At 46.2% G+C, this 16,757-nt stretch overlaps 1 protein-coding gene across 2 annotated transcripts in view; it reads left to right on the top strand.

Annotated features, from left to right (window-relative positions):
• Positions 1–16,414, top strand: part of EGFLAM (EGF like, fibronectin type III and laminin G domains) — a 194,229-nt gene extending 177,815 nt beyond the window's left edge. The window contains exons 20-23 of one of the 2 annotated variants that reach the window (XM_070357624.1): positions 2,118–2,261; positions 10,814–10,897; positions 14,349–14,452; positions 15,276–16,414. In XM_070357624.1, coding sequence (XP_070213725.1) covers positions 2,118–2,261; positions 10,814–10,897; positions 14,349–14,452; positions 15,276–15,430 — 487 coding nt within the window. In that variant the 3' untranslated portion in view covers positions 15,431–16,414. The remainder of the gene's footprint in view (positions 1–2,117; positions 2,262–10,813; positions 10,898–14,348; positions 14,453–15,275) is intronic. The other variant, XM_070357625.1, reaches the window with a different exon arrangement.
• Positions 16,415–16,757: the final 343 nt, after the last annotated feature.

Genomic DNA, 16,757 nt, shown 5'->3' with positions numbered 1-16,757 from the left:
GGCCATAGGCGAAATGGAGTCCCAGCCAAGAAACCTTCTTCTTTCTTCAAGTCCTTACACCGAAGAGATGGAGGGGTGTTCAGTCCCCAGAAACTAGGAGGGTGATCCTTAGTGAGGGGCGCCAGGTCGTTTGTGGGAGTGGAAGGGTTTGGTGCAAGTAGGAGATTCAAAGCCCCAAAGCAGAAAGCCCAATAACACCTGTGTGCGTGTATTAATAGATTGCATCTATGTGTGCAGGCGTGTGAAGCTGCAGAGAGAAGTCAGGTTCAGAGTGTGTTTCCATTAGATGCCTTTGGCTGTAAGTAACAGAAAACTCAGGCTTCCCAGGAAGCACAAGTGGTAAAGAATCCACCTGCCAATACAGGAGTCATAAGAGACCCACATTTGATCCCTGGGTCTGGAAGATCCCCTGGAGAAGGGCATGGCAACCCACTCAGTATTCTTGCCTCAAGAATTCCCTGGACAGAGGAGCCTGGTTGGCTATACAGTCTGCAGGGTCACAAGGAGTCAGATGTGACTGAAGCGGCTGAGTGCACATACACACACACAACAGAAAATTCAGCTCGAAATGTCTTAAACATGAACGGTAAATATTATTTCATATAACAAACTGTCTAGACTTAGTCTGGATCCTGGGTTGATTAATTCAGAGAATCAATTGTATTATCAATGACTCATTTTCCTGCCTTGTTATCCTCAGCATATTTTGCAACAATCATACCCTTTATGGTAAAAAGACAGCTGTTCCTAAGATGCTCATTAAATAGTTATAAATCATGGCGATATACAGTACAATAGAATAAAGCCCTTTTTTTCATGTGACTCTCTTTGAAAGGAAGAGACTCCTAGAGTCCTCCTGATAAATTTCCTCAATCTCATTGGACAACAGTGGGTCACAGATCTACCCCTAAGCCAATCACTGCAAAAGAAATGGAACCGTGTGATTGACTCGTACGAATCAGTGTATCCAAGGCAAGTGAGGGAAGGAAGGAACCTTGAACACAAGACTGGGAAAAGTAGATCTCTAGGGAATAGCCCATAGCTGGATTGCTCCACACCTGGTCTGGTGGAGTGTCATGGACCCTGCTCCTCACTCACCACTCTGAGACCTGTCTAGGGAGAGCACACTAGACCTCTTCCTGTCTATCCCAGGCTCTGGGAAGCCTTAGACAAAAGCATCCTCCACTGGTCACTACTGAATGCACTCTACAAGCTGCAGGCCACGTTCATTAGACATGTGACAGGAAAATGGTCAGGACTTTTCCAGTAGAGCCATCTTACACTATAAAGAACAACATTAAATTGCATTTATTCTTACTTCGCCTTGTATTTAAGGACCTCATGGTTGCTTTTCTCCCTTAATCGGATGAAACACTGGCCACTTCGTAGTGCAACTGGATCTCTGAACTAGTCTATTCCCAAGAATCAATGAGAATATCCCAACATTAACAGGAACCGATAAGCAGTGATCTTATTCCCAGCCATGGCTGTAGGATTGGGACCTGCCCTTCCTGAGCACCCCTTCCTTCCTCTCAGCTTTCTGTTCCATTCCACCCTGCCTCTGCCCCAACACCTCTCAAGACCATTATCCCATCGAGGCACCTTCCTTGTCTGATGCTCTGCCCCCTGTCCAGTCATTCCTTCTCTACGTTCAAGGACATCACCTCCACAGATGGCCATCCACAACCACAATCATAGCCCTGAGCGTTCGAATCTCTTGGTAATTAAGTAACCCACTTCCTTTTGAGGAATGGAGGGGCACTTTCCCAAGGGCTCGTGAGTGGTAGGACAGGAAGGAGGTTAGACTGAGGTGTGTATTGGGGGTACAGGCTGGGACTGTGGCATTGGCCAGGGTCTGGCTTATCTGTCACTCGTCAAATGCTCTCTGTGGTGTTCAGCACACCTGGAGAGAGAGACAGACTCCATGTTGTAGAATGAGGAGTTCAGACGTTTAGACCCATGGCATGGCTCATAGTGGTGACACTTTTTCTAATCTCCTGATAGTGTCAGAAACATTAGACCATCTTTATAACTGGCAGACAAAACCAGGATTACTCAGAAATGGATGTTGGTGGAGACTGGTTGATTTGGTGTAATGATTTATGTCTTTCCTCCAGGGTGTCAGGATCAAGATCAAACGCGTTCATGCGGTTTAAGACAACTGCCAAAGATGGCCTGTTGCTGTGGAGGGGAGACAGCCCCATGAGACCTAACAGTGACTTCATTTCCTTGGGCCTTCGGGATGGAGCCCTGGTGTTCAGGTAACCCTTATACTGGCTGCCGACAGCATCATCTTGTGATTTTTCTCAGCCAGTGCAGATCATGCCAAACAGAGGTTGCAGAGGAGCCAGAACACAGTCAGCCAGAATTAACTGTTGCCTGAAGCTCCAGCTTAATTTGAGGCTCCTGGTCTTTCTCTCCAGTATCCATTTCCAGAGCAGCAGTTGGTCAACTATAGCCTGGTGGCCGTATCTGGCCCCCTACCCATTTATGTGGCTCGATGGTAAAGAATCCACCTGCCAACGCAGGAGCCACAGGTGCTGCGGGTTTGATCCCTGGGTTGGGAAGAACCCCTAGAGGAAGGCATGGCAACCCACTCCAATACTCTTGCCTGGAGAATCCCATGGACAGAGGAGTCTGGCAGGCTATAGTCCATAGGGTTGCAAAGAGTTGGACACGACTAAGCACACATACCCACCCATTTTTGTAAATGAAATTTTCTTGGAATACTGCCACCCTCATTTATTTATACATTGTCAATGACTGCTTTGAGGTGACAGTGATCCACTTGAGTAGTTTCAATAGGAACTGTATGGCAAAGCCTAAAATACTTATTATTTGGCCGCAAAGAGTCGGACACGACTGAGCAACTGAACTGAACTGAACCTAGAGAACAATTTTGTGGCTCCTGTACTAGTATGTTATTGCCATCTACTCCCCACTTACAAATGAGGAAGTAGAAGGAGGACTTTGATCCTGCCAAGCATGGACATGAGTATTTGGCCCAGTGCTCACCAGCTCAGGAAGATCTGAAGATTTAGCTGAGAGACCTGGCTTTATATTCTGACTCAGCTCCTTAATCCCTGTGGAGCCTTGGGAAGGAGAAGGCCTGCTTTCCAATCTCCCACTGCAAAGAACAAAGCACAGACTCATACCTCAATATAGCAACCCCACATTTGCATTTTTATAAGTGCTTCTCCGGTGACAATGGATAAGACAGTTCTAGAAGTTCTACATGAGTTTAGACTGTTCTCAGATTTGTCACTGGGGAAGATCCCCTGGAGAAGGCAATAGCAACCCACTCCAGTATTCTTGCTTGGGAAATCCCATGGACAGAGGAGCCTGGCGGGCTACAGTCCAAGGGGTCACAGCAGCATCGGACATGACTTAGCAGCTAAAGAACAACGACAAGCTATAAAGTAGCTAAAGAATTACCAGCACAAGATCTCACCACCAGAAGCTGGGTGGGAGCCAGATTCCCAAGGGGCAGGGAATATGCCCCTTGGCATATAATATGAAAGTACTTCTCTAGAGATGGTGATGACACAGCCCCACTTGAGGGTAGAAATATCTTGTTTAGAACTGTGCTTCTCAAAGTGTGGTCCCTGGACCAGCAGCATCAGCATCATCTGAGAACGTGTTAAAAATATACAAATTTTCAGGCTACACCTGTGAACTACTGAAACAGAAAAACTTTAGGGATGAGACCCAGCAATCTGTTAACTGTTTCTCCCGGTGATTCTGACGCCTGCTACGGTTTGAAACGCCTGCTTGCTCTCTAGACCATCTGCTCCATGGGGGAAGGAATTTCTCTGACTTTTCCTTCTTTGATCCCCGACCTGGTGACCTGCACAAGTGTTCACTAAATGATACGGAATTAACTGGAGTTGAAATAGATGAAGGTTAGATAGGGAACTACAGAGAAGAAGAAGAAGGCTGAGTTCTGGGGCTTCAGTGGGTCCTGTGCTGGGATTGCTGACAGCCAGGGTACAAGAATAGAAGTCTTGGCGATTTGAATAAAGGACATTTTGAAAGGAAATGTCGCTTGTCCAATGCTTGCCCCTACATAGCTGAGCATGCTCAGTCAAGTGACCCTATGGTTGTTGAGGACTTTGGGGAGCAGAGTGTGGTTGAAAGCTGGAGGCTGCCCGAGAGCAGTTTGCACCACCTCCGCCCCCTCCCCGCGGCCCCAAGGTCAAATGCTGAGCTCTTCACACCCCAGTTTCAGGCTGGCTGCTGCAAAGCCATTTTCTTGTGGTTTTCCTGTGGTTAACCTCGCCAAGGCCTCAAGTACTTGATTGTGCCCAGAAAAGGGAACTGAAACAGTAGCTCAGCCGTGGGTGGGAGGCCCGACTTCCCCCCTAAACCGCCAGCGAAAACTCAGCTGGACGGGGAAACTCAGTCTCCTCCCGGCCACCCTGCAGCTCCCACTGGTTCTCACACCCTGCCCAGGCCAGACCCCCATGCCCTCTGGGCACCGTTCTTACAACTCCATCCCGATGTGTTTCTTTGGTTACCAACTCTTTTTCAGGTTTCTGGAAATTGGTCCCACGTTTCTCTTTTAAGCCTGGAGTTCTGGCCGAGTTCTGAGTAAAGGGCATCCTCCCCAGCTCAGCCCCCACACCCCAGAGTAGACATCTGTGCTCATCCCTGGGCCTGGAACCTGGCTGCTTCGCTGCATTTCCTTCCTCTGGGCAGCTATTCTCCCCACATCATTCACCCGGCTCAGAAGTACGGAAGCCCTGGGGGAGGCTGGGTGGAGAGGTATCAGAGAGTGGCCAGTGGTTTAAGATTGTCAGCCTACACAGAGTCAGCTGTGGGGCTCCTATCTGAGGTTACTGGATTCCTGGGCCCACACCCAGAGATGCTGGTGGAGGAGGTCCTGCTGAGTGCCAGAATCTGATTGGAAGATACCAGGAGCCACACCCTGAGAAACCGAGTCTGGAATGGTCAGAAACCAGGGCTTCAGAGTCAGACATGCCTGATTCCCACGGCCACGTGATCACCTGCAGGTTATCTGACCTCTGCAAAAGGAAAGGGTTAATCATGAGGACCCAATGAGTTAATTCACGTAAAGGGCTTAGTGTAAGGCCCGGCATGTGTACTTATTAGTGAGTGATAATGATTATCCCTGATCAAGTGTTTACTCTGTTCAAAAAACATCACGAACATACGTAAGGGAACTGGCACAATATACTATATAAAATTTAGCTATTATTATTTTGAATAAGGCTCTGCTGCCATGCAGCTTACATCAGTGGAGCCTAGAAAGTAAACCTGTTGATTGGGTAGATGAACCATTTTTGAGGTTTTAGTGTTTGATCCAATTTCAAAGCAAACAACAGGAAATCTAAGATAATACGGTATAATCTTAACATTCTTCACCTAAATGCTTGTCCTTTTTGCTAATTTAGTGCTCAAAGTGCTTCTGTCAGAGAATAAAGAAAAGCACTGGAATTCAACAAAAAGATTATTTATGGTTTTGGTGCAAATTAAAAAGAAAGGGAATCAGAGTGCTCAGTTGAGAATGTGGTTTTTGTTTGTTTTTTTAAATTTTGTTTTATGATTATGTATAGGGCATAAAACTAAGTGTGTAAATACCACTTTACTGGGGATATTACCTACTAATTTTCCATATGACTTTGATAACATTTTCATGCAGCAGAGAAAGGGAAGCAGTCTGACATTGGCCAAGTACCCTGTGCTCTGCTTTAACAGAGGCACGACCAAGTGTAAGTGCCACCACGTGGAGGCAGTCCAGTGGCTTCCGAGGGGCCTCACCTGGTGGCATTTCCTAGTGGACCACCTTTGTGCTCAGACTCCTGGCCTTTTGTGTGTACCAGCTTGAGTAGGTAAACTGGGTTCAAGATAACTGATTCATGCTCACCAGGTACACGGGACATTGTAGAGAAAGCAGACACACATTTATTTGTTCATTTATTCATTCATTCACATATTTTTTACCTTTTTTTTCAAAATTGAGATTTAACTAAGTGAATTAAGTCAGAGAAAGACAAATGTCATATGCTATCATTCATATATGGAATCTAAAAAAAAATGAGGCAAATGAATTTATCTACAAAGCAGAAACAGACTCACAGACATAGAAAACAAACTTACGGTTACCAAAGGAAGGGGGTAGGAGGGGATACATTTGGAGTTTGGAATTAACAGAGACATACTACATATAAAATAAATAAACAACAAAGTCCTATTTTATAGTACAGGGAACTATATTCAATATCTTGTAATAACGTATAATGGAAAAGAATCTGAAATCAGACATATATACATATAATATTATCTGAATCAGTTTGCTGTATACTAGCTGGTAAAGAATCTGCCTGCAATGCAAGAGACTCTGTTTCTATTCCTGGTTCTCTTCCTGGAGAAGGGACAGGCTACCCACTCCAGTATTCTTGGGCTTTCCTGGTGGCTCAGACCATAAAGAATCCACCTGCAGTGCGGGAGCCCTGGGTTTGATCTAGGTTGGGAAGATCCCGTGGAGGAGGACGTGGGAACCCACTCCAGTATTCTTGCCTGGAGAATCCCATGGACAGAGGGGCCTGGCGGGCTACAGTCCATGGGGTCACAGAGTTGGATATGACTGAGCAACTAAACACAGCACAGAAACTATCAAAGCATTTTAATTGAACTATATTTCAATTTTTTAAAATTAAGGTATAATTTACATAAAGTGTACAAATATTAGGTGTACAGCTCAATACATTTTTTAACATACAAACGCTTGTGTGACCACCACTCGGAACAAAACACAGAACATTTCCTACACCCAGGAAGGCTCCCTCATGCCCTCTCCCAACAAAGGCAATCACTGTTCTTGGCCATTTATTATCATTTAAAAGAGAAATTCCAGCGGGATGTATATCAGGTGTCTGGGCAAGCGGGAGGTTATTCGAGAAACGAGAGGGAGTCGGTGGGGTTGGAGAGTCAGGCCGTCAAGGAGCCAACTGGGCCGCTCCCCCACCTGCAGTGGTGGCTGGATTCCTGTCTGCTGGGTTCCGTGTTTGCTCCTTGAGTACAATCTAGATGAACAGGCATGTTACCAGGCTAGAGAATAGAAGAAGCAAACCCATCCTTTGTCCAAACACAACTGAAAAAGTTTCCATTCACTGGGTTTCGATCCCACTCCAGTCTATGCTGCTGCAGTTCTACCTAAGTCACGTTGTTCTGAGACCTGGGTGTTCCTGGGTGTTTCGGTTACATATTCACAGTCTGGTGGTTTACTTTCACACACGACTACTCTTAAGGCTTGACAGGTTTAACTCTGGGTGGCAATTTTCCCCTATTGCTAGTTCCTCTAGGTGTGCTGTCCATGCTCTATCTGAGCTGCATTAAGCACTGCATGTATTCTTGTGTGGCGCTAATGGTAAAGAACTTGCCTGCCAATGCAGAAAGCATAAAAGATGTAGATTCAAGGCCTGGGTCAGGAATATCCCCTGGAGAAGGGCATGGCAACCCATTCCAGTATTCTTGCCTGGAGAATCCCATGGACAGAAGAACCTGGTGGGCTACAGTCCACAGGGTCACACACAGTCAGACACGACTGAAGTGACTTAGCATGCACACAGGCATGGGGTTATTTGCCTGTCTCCTACTATGTGCTATGCTCTTTATATATATTATCTTACTGAACCTTCCGTAAGATCCTTCAGGGTAGGTATTATGAACCCATTTCACAGATGAGAAAATTGAGGTTCAGACAAATGGAGCAAATTGCCCAAGATCACAGAGCTAGGAATTGGCAAGGCTGGGAATCAAGTCAGATTCCTCTAACCCAAGTGTCTAGGTTCTTTCTCAGAGAAGGCAATGGCACCCCACTCCAGTACTCTTGCCTGGAAAATCCCATGGACGGAGGAGTCTGGTAGGCTTCAGTCCATGGGGTCGATGAGGGTCGGACACGGCTGAACGACTTCCTTTTCACTTTTCACTTTCATGCATTGGAGAAGGAAATGGCAACCCACTCCAGGGTTCTTGCCCGGAGAAATCCCAGGGACAGTGGACCCTGGTGGGCTGCCGTCTATGGGGTCGCACAGAGTTGGACACGACTGAAGTGACTTAGCAGCAGCAGCAGCAGCAGGTTCTTTCTATCACCCCGTGCTGCCTCTCATAAAAGCCCACATAGTAATTCAGCTGTATTTCTGCCAACCAGCTCTCAGCCTTGCTTTATACTCATTCATTTCTTCAACAAGCATTTGGCCACTAAATAATGAAATCTGAAAATTCCACCTCCAGGCTGCTTCATACAAGGAGACACTTGATGTGGGAAAATTCATTAGAAAACAGTGGATTTTTCTGGGTCAGAGCAACAGCTTTGTCTCAGAGTTTGTCAAGTCACCCGAGTTCTATTCTTGGTTAAATGTCGATGGGCTGTGTGGCTTCTTTGAGACTCCAGTTTTAAAGAAAGGACTCATAGTGCTTTCCCTGGGAAAAGCCAAAGCTTTCTATTCTTGCTCTTTTGTTGGCTTGAGCGCGTAGAAGAGCTCAGTGACTAATCTGGGTTTCCTCTCAATTTCCTGTTTCTTGGCCAATGAGCTAAAGGAGAGACATGTCCTCTTACAACATGAGGAGAGAGTTGTCTGGGTGGAATGCATTTTCCTTCAAAAGCATGATTACATGGGCTTTATTATATTATCAAGGGGTGATCTATGCAGCTGGCTCAGTGCCCAGCCTAAAATAGTCACTCACTAAATATTTGTTGTTTTTAATTAAATTAGAATAATTGAATGAACACTGGACTAAGAGGGGTATTTCTCTCTGGTAAACAACATATGCAAGTCTTCTGATCCCCTTAGCATATCAGGGTATCTGGCAACTGAAACAGAAAACAGAAGCTTCGGAGTGGATCTGCTATCCAAGAAAATGTGGCAGGGGGAGGCGCGCAGGTAAGACCCCAAGTGCAAGTCCTATACTTTGGCTTTGAGATTTTAGGCCAATTCCCTTAAACTCTTTGGGACAGCCTACTCTGCAATGTTTTGTTCTGTTCTGTTTTTTTGAAAAGTGAAAACACATGTATTCGTTTCTGAAGACTGCCATAACAAATTACCACAAATTGGGTGGGGATAGACATGTGTTATCTCACAGTTCTAGAGGCGAGAAGTCCGCCCCAGAAGCCTTACAGGGTCACTTCCTTCTGGGGCTCTGAGGAAGTCTGCTCTGTGACTCTGCTAAAATTCTGGTGATCGCTCACACTCCTTGGTGCTCCTTGTCTTATCGCTGTATCATTCCAGTCTCTGCCCCTATCTTCACATGGTGTCTTTTGTGTGTCTCTGGGTCAAAATTTCCTCTTTATATAAGGACACTAGTCATATTGGATTTAGGGCTTCACTAACCCCAAATGGGGCTTCCCAGGTGGCTCAGTGGTCAAGAATCCGCCGGCAATGCAGGAGATGTGGGTTTGATCCCTGGGTCAGAAAGCTTTCCTGGAGCTTCTCCTGGAGTATTCTTGCCACTCCAGTATTCTTGCCTAGAGAATCCCATGGACATAGGACCCTGGCAGGTTACAGTCCATGGGGTCGAAAAGAGTCAAACGTGACTTAGCGACTAAACAACAACAGTAACCACATATGACTTCCTCCCTAACCCCATATAACCCCAAATACTCTCTTAACTAATTGCATATGCAAAGACCTTGTTTCCAAATCAGTTCACTTTCTGAGTTTCTGGCTGCTAAGCTGCTAAGTCACTTCAGTCGTGTCCGACTCCGTGCGACCCCATAGACGGCAGCCCACCAGGCTCCGCCTTCCCTGGGATTCTCCAGGCAAGAACACTGGAGTGGGTTGCCACTGCCTTCTCCAATGCATGAAAGTGAAACGGAAGTCGCTCAGTCGAGTCCGACTCTTCACAACCCCACGGACTGCAGCCCACCAGGCTTCTCTGAGTTTCTGGACCCAAGTTCAACTCCTGGGTCGGGAAGATCCCCTGGAGGAGGGCATGGCAACCCATTCTAGTGTTCTCACCTGGAGAATCCCACGGACAGAGGAGCCTGGCGGGCTACAGTCTATGGGATTGCAAAGAGTTGGACAAAACTGAGCGACTAACACTTTCGCTTTTCACTTAGATTCTGGGTGTTCATTAATTTTGGGGGGATACTGTTCAACCTAGTACAACACCTTACAAATGATAAAGTCCTTCTTTTTCCTTATACAGTAATAGTATACATGGAGCCTAAAATAAATCAACTTTGAGGGCATTATGGTAAGTGAAAAAAGCCAGTTACGAAGAGACAAAAACTGTTTGACCCTAGTATAAGGTACCTAGGATTGTCAAATTTACAGAAAGAGAAAGTAAAATGGTGGTTGCCATGGACTGGGGGAGGGGGAAATGGGAAGTTGTTTAATGGGTACAGATTTTCGATTTTATAGGATGAAAAAGTTCTGGAATTGTTTACTCTGCAATGTGAATATACTTAACACTACTGGACTGAACACTTAAAAATGACTAAGTCTGGACTTCGATAGAGGTCCAGTGGTTAAGACTCCATGCTCCCAATGCAGGGGGCAGAGGTTCAATACCTGGTCAGGGAACTAAGATCCTCTTTGCTGCACAGTATGGCCAAGAAAAAAAAAAGGTTGATCGTAAATTCTACCACAATTAAAAAATAAAAAATCAGTTTTGATCATTTATGGCCTAATTTGGGAACCTAGTGTCTTTTTAGCATTGTTTTGTGTTAAAGAAACTACCTTCTGAGCTCCAGAGAGCTTTCTCATTGAGAATCATTTATGAATGACAGTCTGCCTGTGTGTCAGTGCTATTTTCTGTTCTCTGTCTTGTTCTTCTCTGACGCCTTTAGCTATAACCTGGGCAGTGGTGTGGCATCCATCATGGTGAATGGCTCATTCAACGATGGTCGGTGGCATCGAGTCAAGGCCGTTCGGTGAGTACCTGTCACAGCATGAGACAGAGCTGATGGGAGTGCTCTCCAAGTCCCTATAGTCCCACTTCCTGTTCCCCCACCTGGCCTGGCATCCCAGTATCCCTGATTCCACTCATTAGGGCATCTCGGTACCAACTCCCCCCGTGCCCATCACTAACACTGCAGGTCAGAAAGGCTGAACTCCCAATCTTCACTCAACAAAGGCCTTTTGGAGAAGGAATTTTATGATGGCTAAACTGGAGGAGGGTCTGGTCATCTAGTGAGATCTAGATATCTCTATAGTGAGATAAGACTTCAGGACAGGTAGACTTTGAGGACAGAGAAGGCAATGGCAACCCACTCCAGTACTCTTGCCTGGAAAAATCCCATGGGTGGAGGAGCCTGGTGGGCTGCAGTCCATGAGGTCGCTAAGAGTCGGATACGACTGAGTGACTTCACTTTCACTTTCACTTTTCACTTTCATGCATTGTAGAAGGAAATGGCAACCCACTCCAATGTTCTTGCCTGGAGAATCCCAGGGACGGGGGAGCCTGGTGGGCTGCCATCTCTGGGGTCACACAGAGTCGGACACGACTGAAGCGACTTAGCAGCTGCAGCAGCAGACTTTGAGGAATGCTTCTATTCTCGTTATGCAAGCAGTTGCCCCCACCTTTTTTTGTTTTTTTGACATTACATTACCTGAATCTTAGAAGCCATGTGTACCCTGCCCCAATTACACATCCTCCCCCTGCTCACAGAGCTCACTACCCTCACTTCTAATTGATTTAGGGTGAATCATTCCTTTGAAATTAGTTTTGCTATGTATCTATCCCTAAAAATATATTTTTAGAAACTGATTAGCAGGTCCTAATTCAGCTGTATAAAGAAATGTCAGTCCTGCCACGCTTGATGCAGGTCTCGAGATGAGCTGAACAGTCTTTGGCTCAGGTTCCCTGAGAATATACCATAGTACTTTCTGGGGAGGTCAGTAGGCGAGGTCATGAGCGAAGCTTGGGAAACATGGGCCCACCACGGTGTTTCCCACGCAGTCCATGTACAGGCTATGATGGGAGTAGTCTTGCTGGACCCCGTTCTTCTTCCCATTGTGCTTCCTTCGATTCCAAAGGATGTGGCAGGGCACAGAGGCAGACCTGTGCCCGTCAGCTGTCCGGGTGACCTTGAAAGTCCTTGAGAGAGCGATTTTGATGAAGCCCCAACTCTGACTTGTTAAAAAGAGATGTCTTCCTGTAGTGAATATTTACTGGAGTAGGTAGCCATTCCCTTCTCCAGAGGATCTTCCCAACCCGGGGATCGGACCAGGTCTCCTGCATTGCAGGCTGATTCTTTACCGCTGAGCCCCTGGGGAAGCCTCAAACTGCTCATACTCCAGCTCAATTCCAAGATCCTTCAGACTAGGTGGCTTCTAGGCTCTTCACTTTACATTTTTCAAATCTAAGATGCCATTGATTATAAAGTATATCCTCATTTTGGACATACTAAAAATGAAAAATTCTTAGAACTGATGAAATAAAGTGTGGAAAATGGAATTTTTAGAGTAATGGGGAAAAGCCATCACAGCAGGCAAGGCATTGCCCATCACATCCTTCTGGTATGAGATTTTGAAAAAGCATATCCAAAACGGGGAAGCTGTGTGGTCTCAAGGGTGATTATAGAACAGGCTAGAAATATCTCTAAAGTTAGTTGCTAGAAGAGCTGCTATCAATAAATGAGATTTAGGCAACCAGATTTCTATCATTATACCCCACTCCCCCCACAAAAGGAGTAGGGCCCAGGAGTTTTGGAAGGTAAATGAGGGGCCGAAAACAGATTGGCTTAAAAATCTTACTTAAGGTGTTAGACCCCAAGCTCCTTCTACTTCATATGGCTGGCATGCTGCCCTTTCCCTCCCCATGGAAGAATAATGAAAGTCAATTCTCTGGAGAAAATGAATAAGGGTCTTTGAAATGGGAGACATTAGGTATAGCTAAACATTGGACTAGTCTACTCTGTCTATATTAATACTGGAAACTATGTGAAAGTTCTGTGTTGACTATTAAGAGCCCTATAAATCTTCCCCCATTGAGATTCCAGAGTGCTGAGAGCCAGGCCTGTACCCCACAGTAGAGTAGGAAATCCAGGTATCCCCCAGTGGTTGCACCAGATCACAATACAGTCACAGAAGCTATCCTGCACATGCGGCTCCCATAGGGCTTCCAGTCTCCTCCTCAGTCCTCAGCACTGAACTGTGGAGTGGCAATCGGGGATCACTAAGCATTTGAAAAAAATCTCCAATATCAAACATGGATATCAGAACAGATACATAGAACAAAGCAACTTGGAGGAAACAAACTATGAATGAAAAAAAAAATGATATTCACATCATCAGAGAGATAAGAGTTTCTTGTTTCTGTTAACCTGAGAAACAAGAAGTGATGGCTATCAAAAAAAAAAAAAAAAGGAACAGTAAAAGACAAGAAAGAAGTCATTTTAGGAGGAGAAGGAGGAGAAGAAAGAATAAGAGGTGTGGCTGGTTCTTGGAAACCCCTTAAAATGCAAAGTCCTTGCCACAGAGGAGTACCTCCATCCTGCTGCCACTTTGGGGTGACTCTGGGTCCTTTGGCTTCCCAAGTGGCACAGTGGTAAAGAATCTGTCTGCCAGTGTAGAAGCTGCAGGAGGTTCGGGTTGGGAAGATCCCCTGGAGGAGGAAATGGCTACCCACTCCAGTATTCTTGCCTGGAGAATCCCATGGACAGAGAAGCCTGGTGGGCTACGGTCCATGGGGTCGCAGAGTCAGACACGCATGAGCATGCATGCATGCACCACATGGGTCCTTTAGAAGCCTCTAAACCATTCTTTGTTCTCCCCGAGAGTGACCCGCCGATGGGGACTGCCACATTGGTTTCTCACTGTGCTTAGAATAACATCACCATGTGTCACCATGTCACCACCACGCCTCCCATTAAAGTTCTCTGGTTCCATCCCACATTCGGAATAAATTCTAAGCTTTTGCCCCTCAACATCTGCTTCTGGCTTCACATTTTCCTATTCTATTCCCACCTCTGGAATTCTGTATGCTCAGACTGTCCAAACCCCCGTGTCTTTTCTCTCTTTGCGGTTGCCACTTCCTGTTTGCATTACCCTGCTCCTTCACCTGACTCACCCAGCCTTCAAAATGCATCTCAGACAGAATCTTTGTTGAGAAGTTTCCCCTGGCTTTCTCTCCATCTCCGGTAGGATTTCACAGCACCTGGGCATTCTTCTACCATAGAGTGGTGACACTGATCACTGGCAATTTTTTCTTTTTTTTTTGGCCTCAGGAATTTGGGTGATTTCTTGGTTTGTTTCATTTTGACAGCTCCATCATTTAGTACAGTGCCTGGTGCTTAGTGAGGACTTGAATACATTTCTGTTAACATGAGTACATGATTGAATGATTAAAGGAAGCTCCAAAGCTGGTGGTGGTTTTTACAGGGATGGCCAATCAGGAAAGATAACCGTGGATGACTATGGGGCCAGAACAGGCAAGTCACCTGGCATGATGAGGCAGCTCAACATCAACGGAGCTCTGTATGTGGGTAAGTGACCTTGACCTCCAGCAGAACCTCAGTTATCCAGTGCCTTTTCTTCTTAGTCTTCCCTTTGTTGTGCTGGGGCTTCCCAAAGTCGTGCACTTCACTGGATCAGTCAAATACTTGGAAATCGGAAACTTTTCAGATATTCCATTCTTCCATTTTCTGAACTTCTGACTCATGGCTGAAGGGTCAGGAAACACTTTAGATGGTTTTGTGCTGTGGACCAATCCACCAGGAAAACCCTGCTTGTTTATAGAACAGGAACCTGCTAAATATAGCTCCTGGAATTCTCCTGGAGGAAGGAGTATCTGTCTTTCTGGCCCCTCGCAGAATTAGAATGAGTGGTATTTTTATAAATAGCTTAGAACCCGCTAATGCAGACACATAAACATGGAAAGACACCTCTGCCTGTAGGATATTTCCTAAAAGTGAACTTAATTGAAAGCATTCAACATCAGTGTGTTTCTTTTGGTTTAAGATGGCATCATCTCTTATCACATACTACGTATTGTTGACATTATACAGCATTTCTTTTTTTTTCCCCCCAAATTCACCAGGTACTGTGTTGCTTTAAGTGGTCAGCTAGGTCAGAAGAAAATCATGTATGAGGTAGATACTTAACGGCTCTGATTGTGTATCTCACTGATCCAAGTCAACTTGTCTCTTCAAGGTTAATTATGGACTAGATGCGATGTCCAAAGTTCTGGGTTCTGCACCCTTACCTTGTCCTGTCAGTTGAGGGACGTGTTGGTCAGTAGCCACTCAAGCATCCTACAGAGACGTCCTCCTCTTTGGCTCAGGTCATCTCCCTCTTGCTTCCTGGCAGGTGGAATGAAGGAAATCGCTCTGCACACTAACAGGCAGTACATGCGAGGCCTCGTGGGCTGCATTTCTCATTTCACCCTGTCCACCGATTACCACATTTCCCTGGTGGAAGACGCCGTGGATGGGAAAAACATCAACACTTGCGGAGCCAAGTAACACCAGCTGGCCCTGCCCAGAAGACCGAGCCTTCTATCCTGAGAGTCCCGGGGGCCCGAGACCCTGCCTGACACAGGCGTGGGGACCAAGAGTGTGTCTTGTCCTCAAGGAGCAAGTTCACCCTGATGGGAAACTAGAACCGAGGCGGGAGTCCCTCGGTGGCCTTTCCTGCTGACACTCTGTGGGCCAAGCCCAACGGAACACTCTGTGTAGGAAGCATGAGACTTTGTCCACTGAGTGTGTGGTGGCTGCCAGAGAGCACACATCAAGGCGAATTTACGAGCCCGTCTGCTGTAGTTCAATGACTGTGTTGTGATTCATAGTTCATTTTAAAAAAAAGAGAGAGAGACCCAAAGGGCAGTATTAAAATACTTCTCTCCTCTCCTGACTCATCACACTCTTACTGACAGCAGAATGACTGTAAAACCTTGACCCTCCGTTTTCTCACTTCGGCCCATGAATAACTAGGATTAACCCCTTCCCCTCCTCGCTGGCTGGTTCAATGTGTTCTGACTATGAAAATAAGGATGAAGGGAGACTAGAGATAGAATCATAATTATGAAGCTGCCCCCCCCAAACCCTGGAAAGTTTACCTTTAATGAGAAATCCTTACTTTTTATAATGCAAATCTCAGAAAATGGGCACCATGATTTTGTAGCTCTCCTTTTGTATGTGTATATTTTTATAGCTACCGACTGTCCATGCGGTATACTTTTGCGAGTTTGAGTGGACGACCCTGAGTTCTTCGCACACTTCCTAGAATTTTCTCCCAAAGGAGACTTGTGTGGGCCCTTCGTGGCATCAGCGGTGTGGGGTGGGTCACAGGGGTGGGCACCTTGGGGAGCTGACCATTCCCTCTTGGTAAAGGATGGCTCAAAGAGGCGAATATGAAGCTTCCCGAACAAGCAGATGAGAAGGCACCTGTGTTACTGAGGTGGGTCACTGTCCTGGTTTTGAGAGAGGGGGATGTCTGTAGTACACTTGAATAAAAGAGATGAAGGCTACTGTGCGTTCATTTGGTTGTTCATTCACCCGTGGAGGGCTTACTGCTCCCTCCCAAGGCCGTGTCCAGAAATGGACACGAATGCAGTCAGTGTTTCTGAGGCTGGGCAGTGGGCACCCTTGGCCTGGTCTGAGCATCTGGACAAGAATCAGTGAAGCAGGGTTGCTTCCTTGGGAGTCACCATGGTGCTGCTTAGCCAGCTCATGAGTGATGCTGGGGACGGCGGGCTCCCTGGCAGATCCCCCGTGCTGGGGCTTGCTGAGGATGGTGAGATGAATGCTGCTACCAACCTAAGAGGAGGGAAATATGATCCACTCACAGAGG

The sequence above is a fragment of the Bos mutus genome, chromosome 20, assembly GCF_027580195.1.
Source record: "Bos mutus isolate GX-2022 chromosome 20, NWIPB_WYAK_1.1, whole genome shotgun sequence".
NCBI lineage: Eukaryota > Metazoa > Chordata > Mammalia > Artiodactyla > Bovidae > Bos > Bos mutus.
This window is presented reverse-complemented; position numbering and strand designations above follow the sequence as displayed.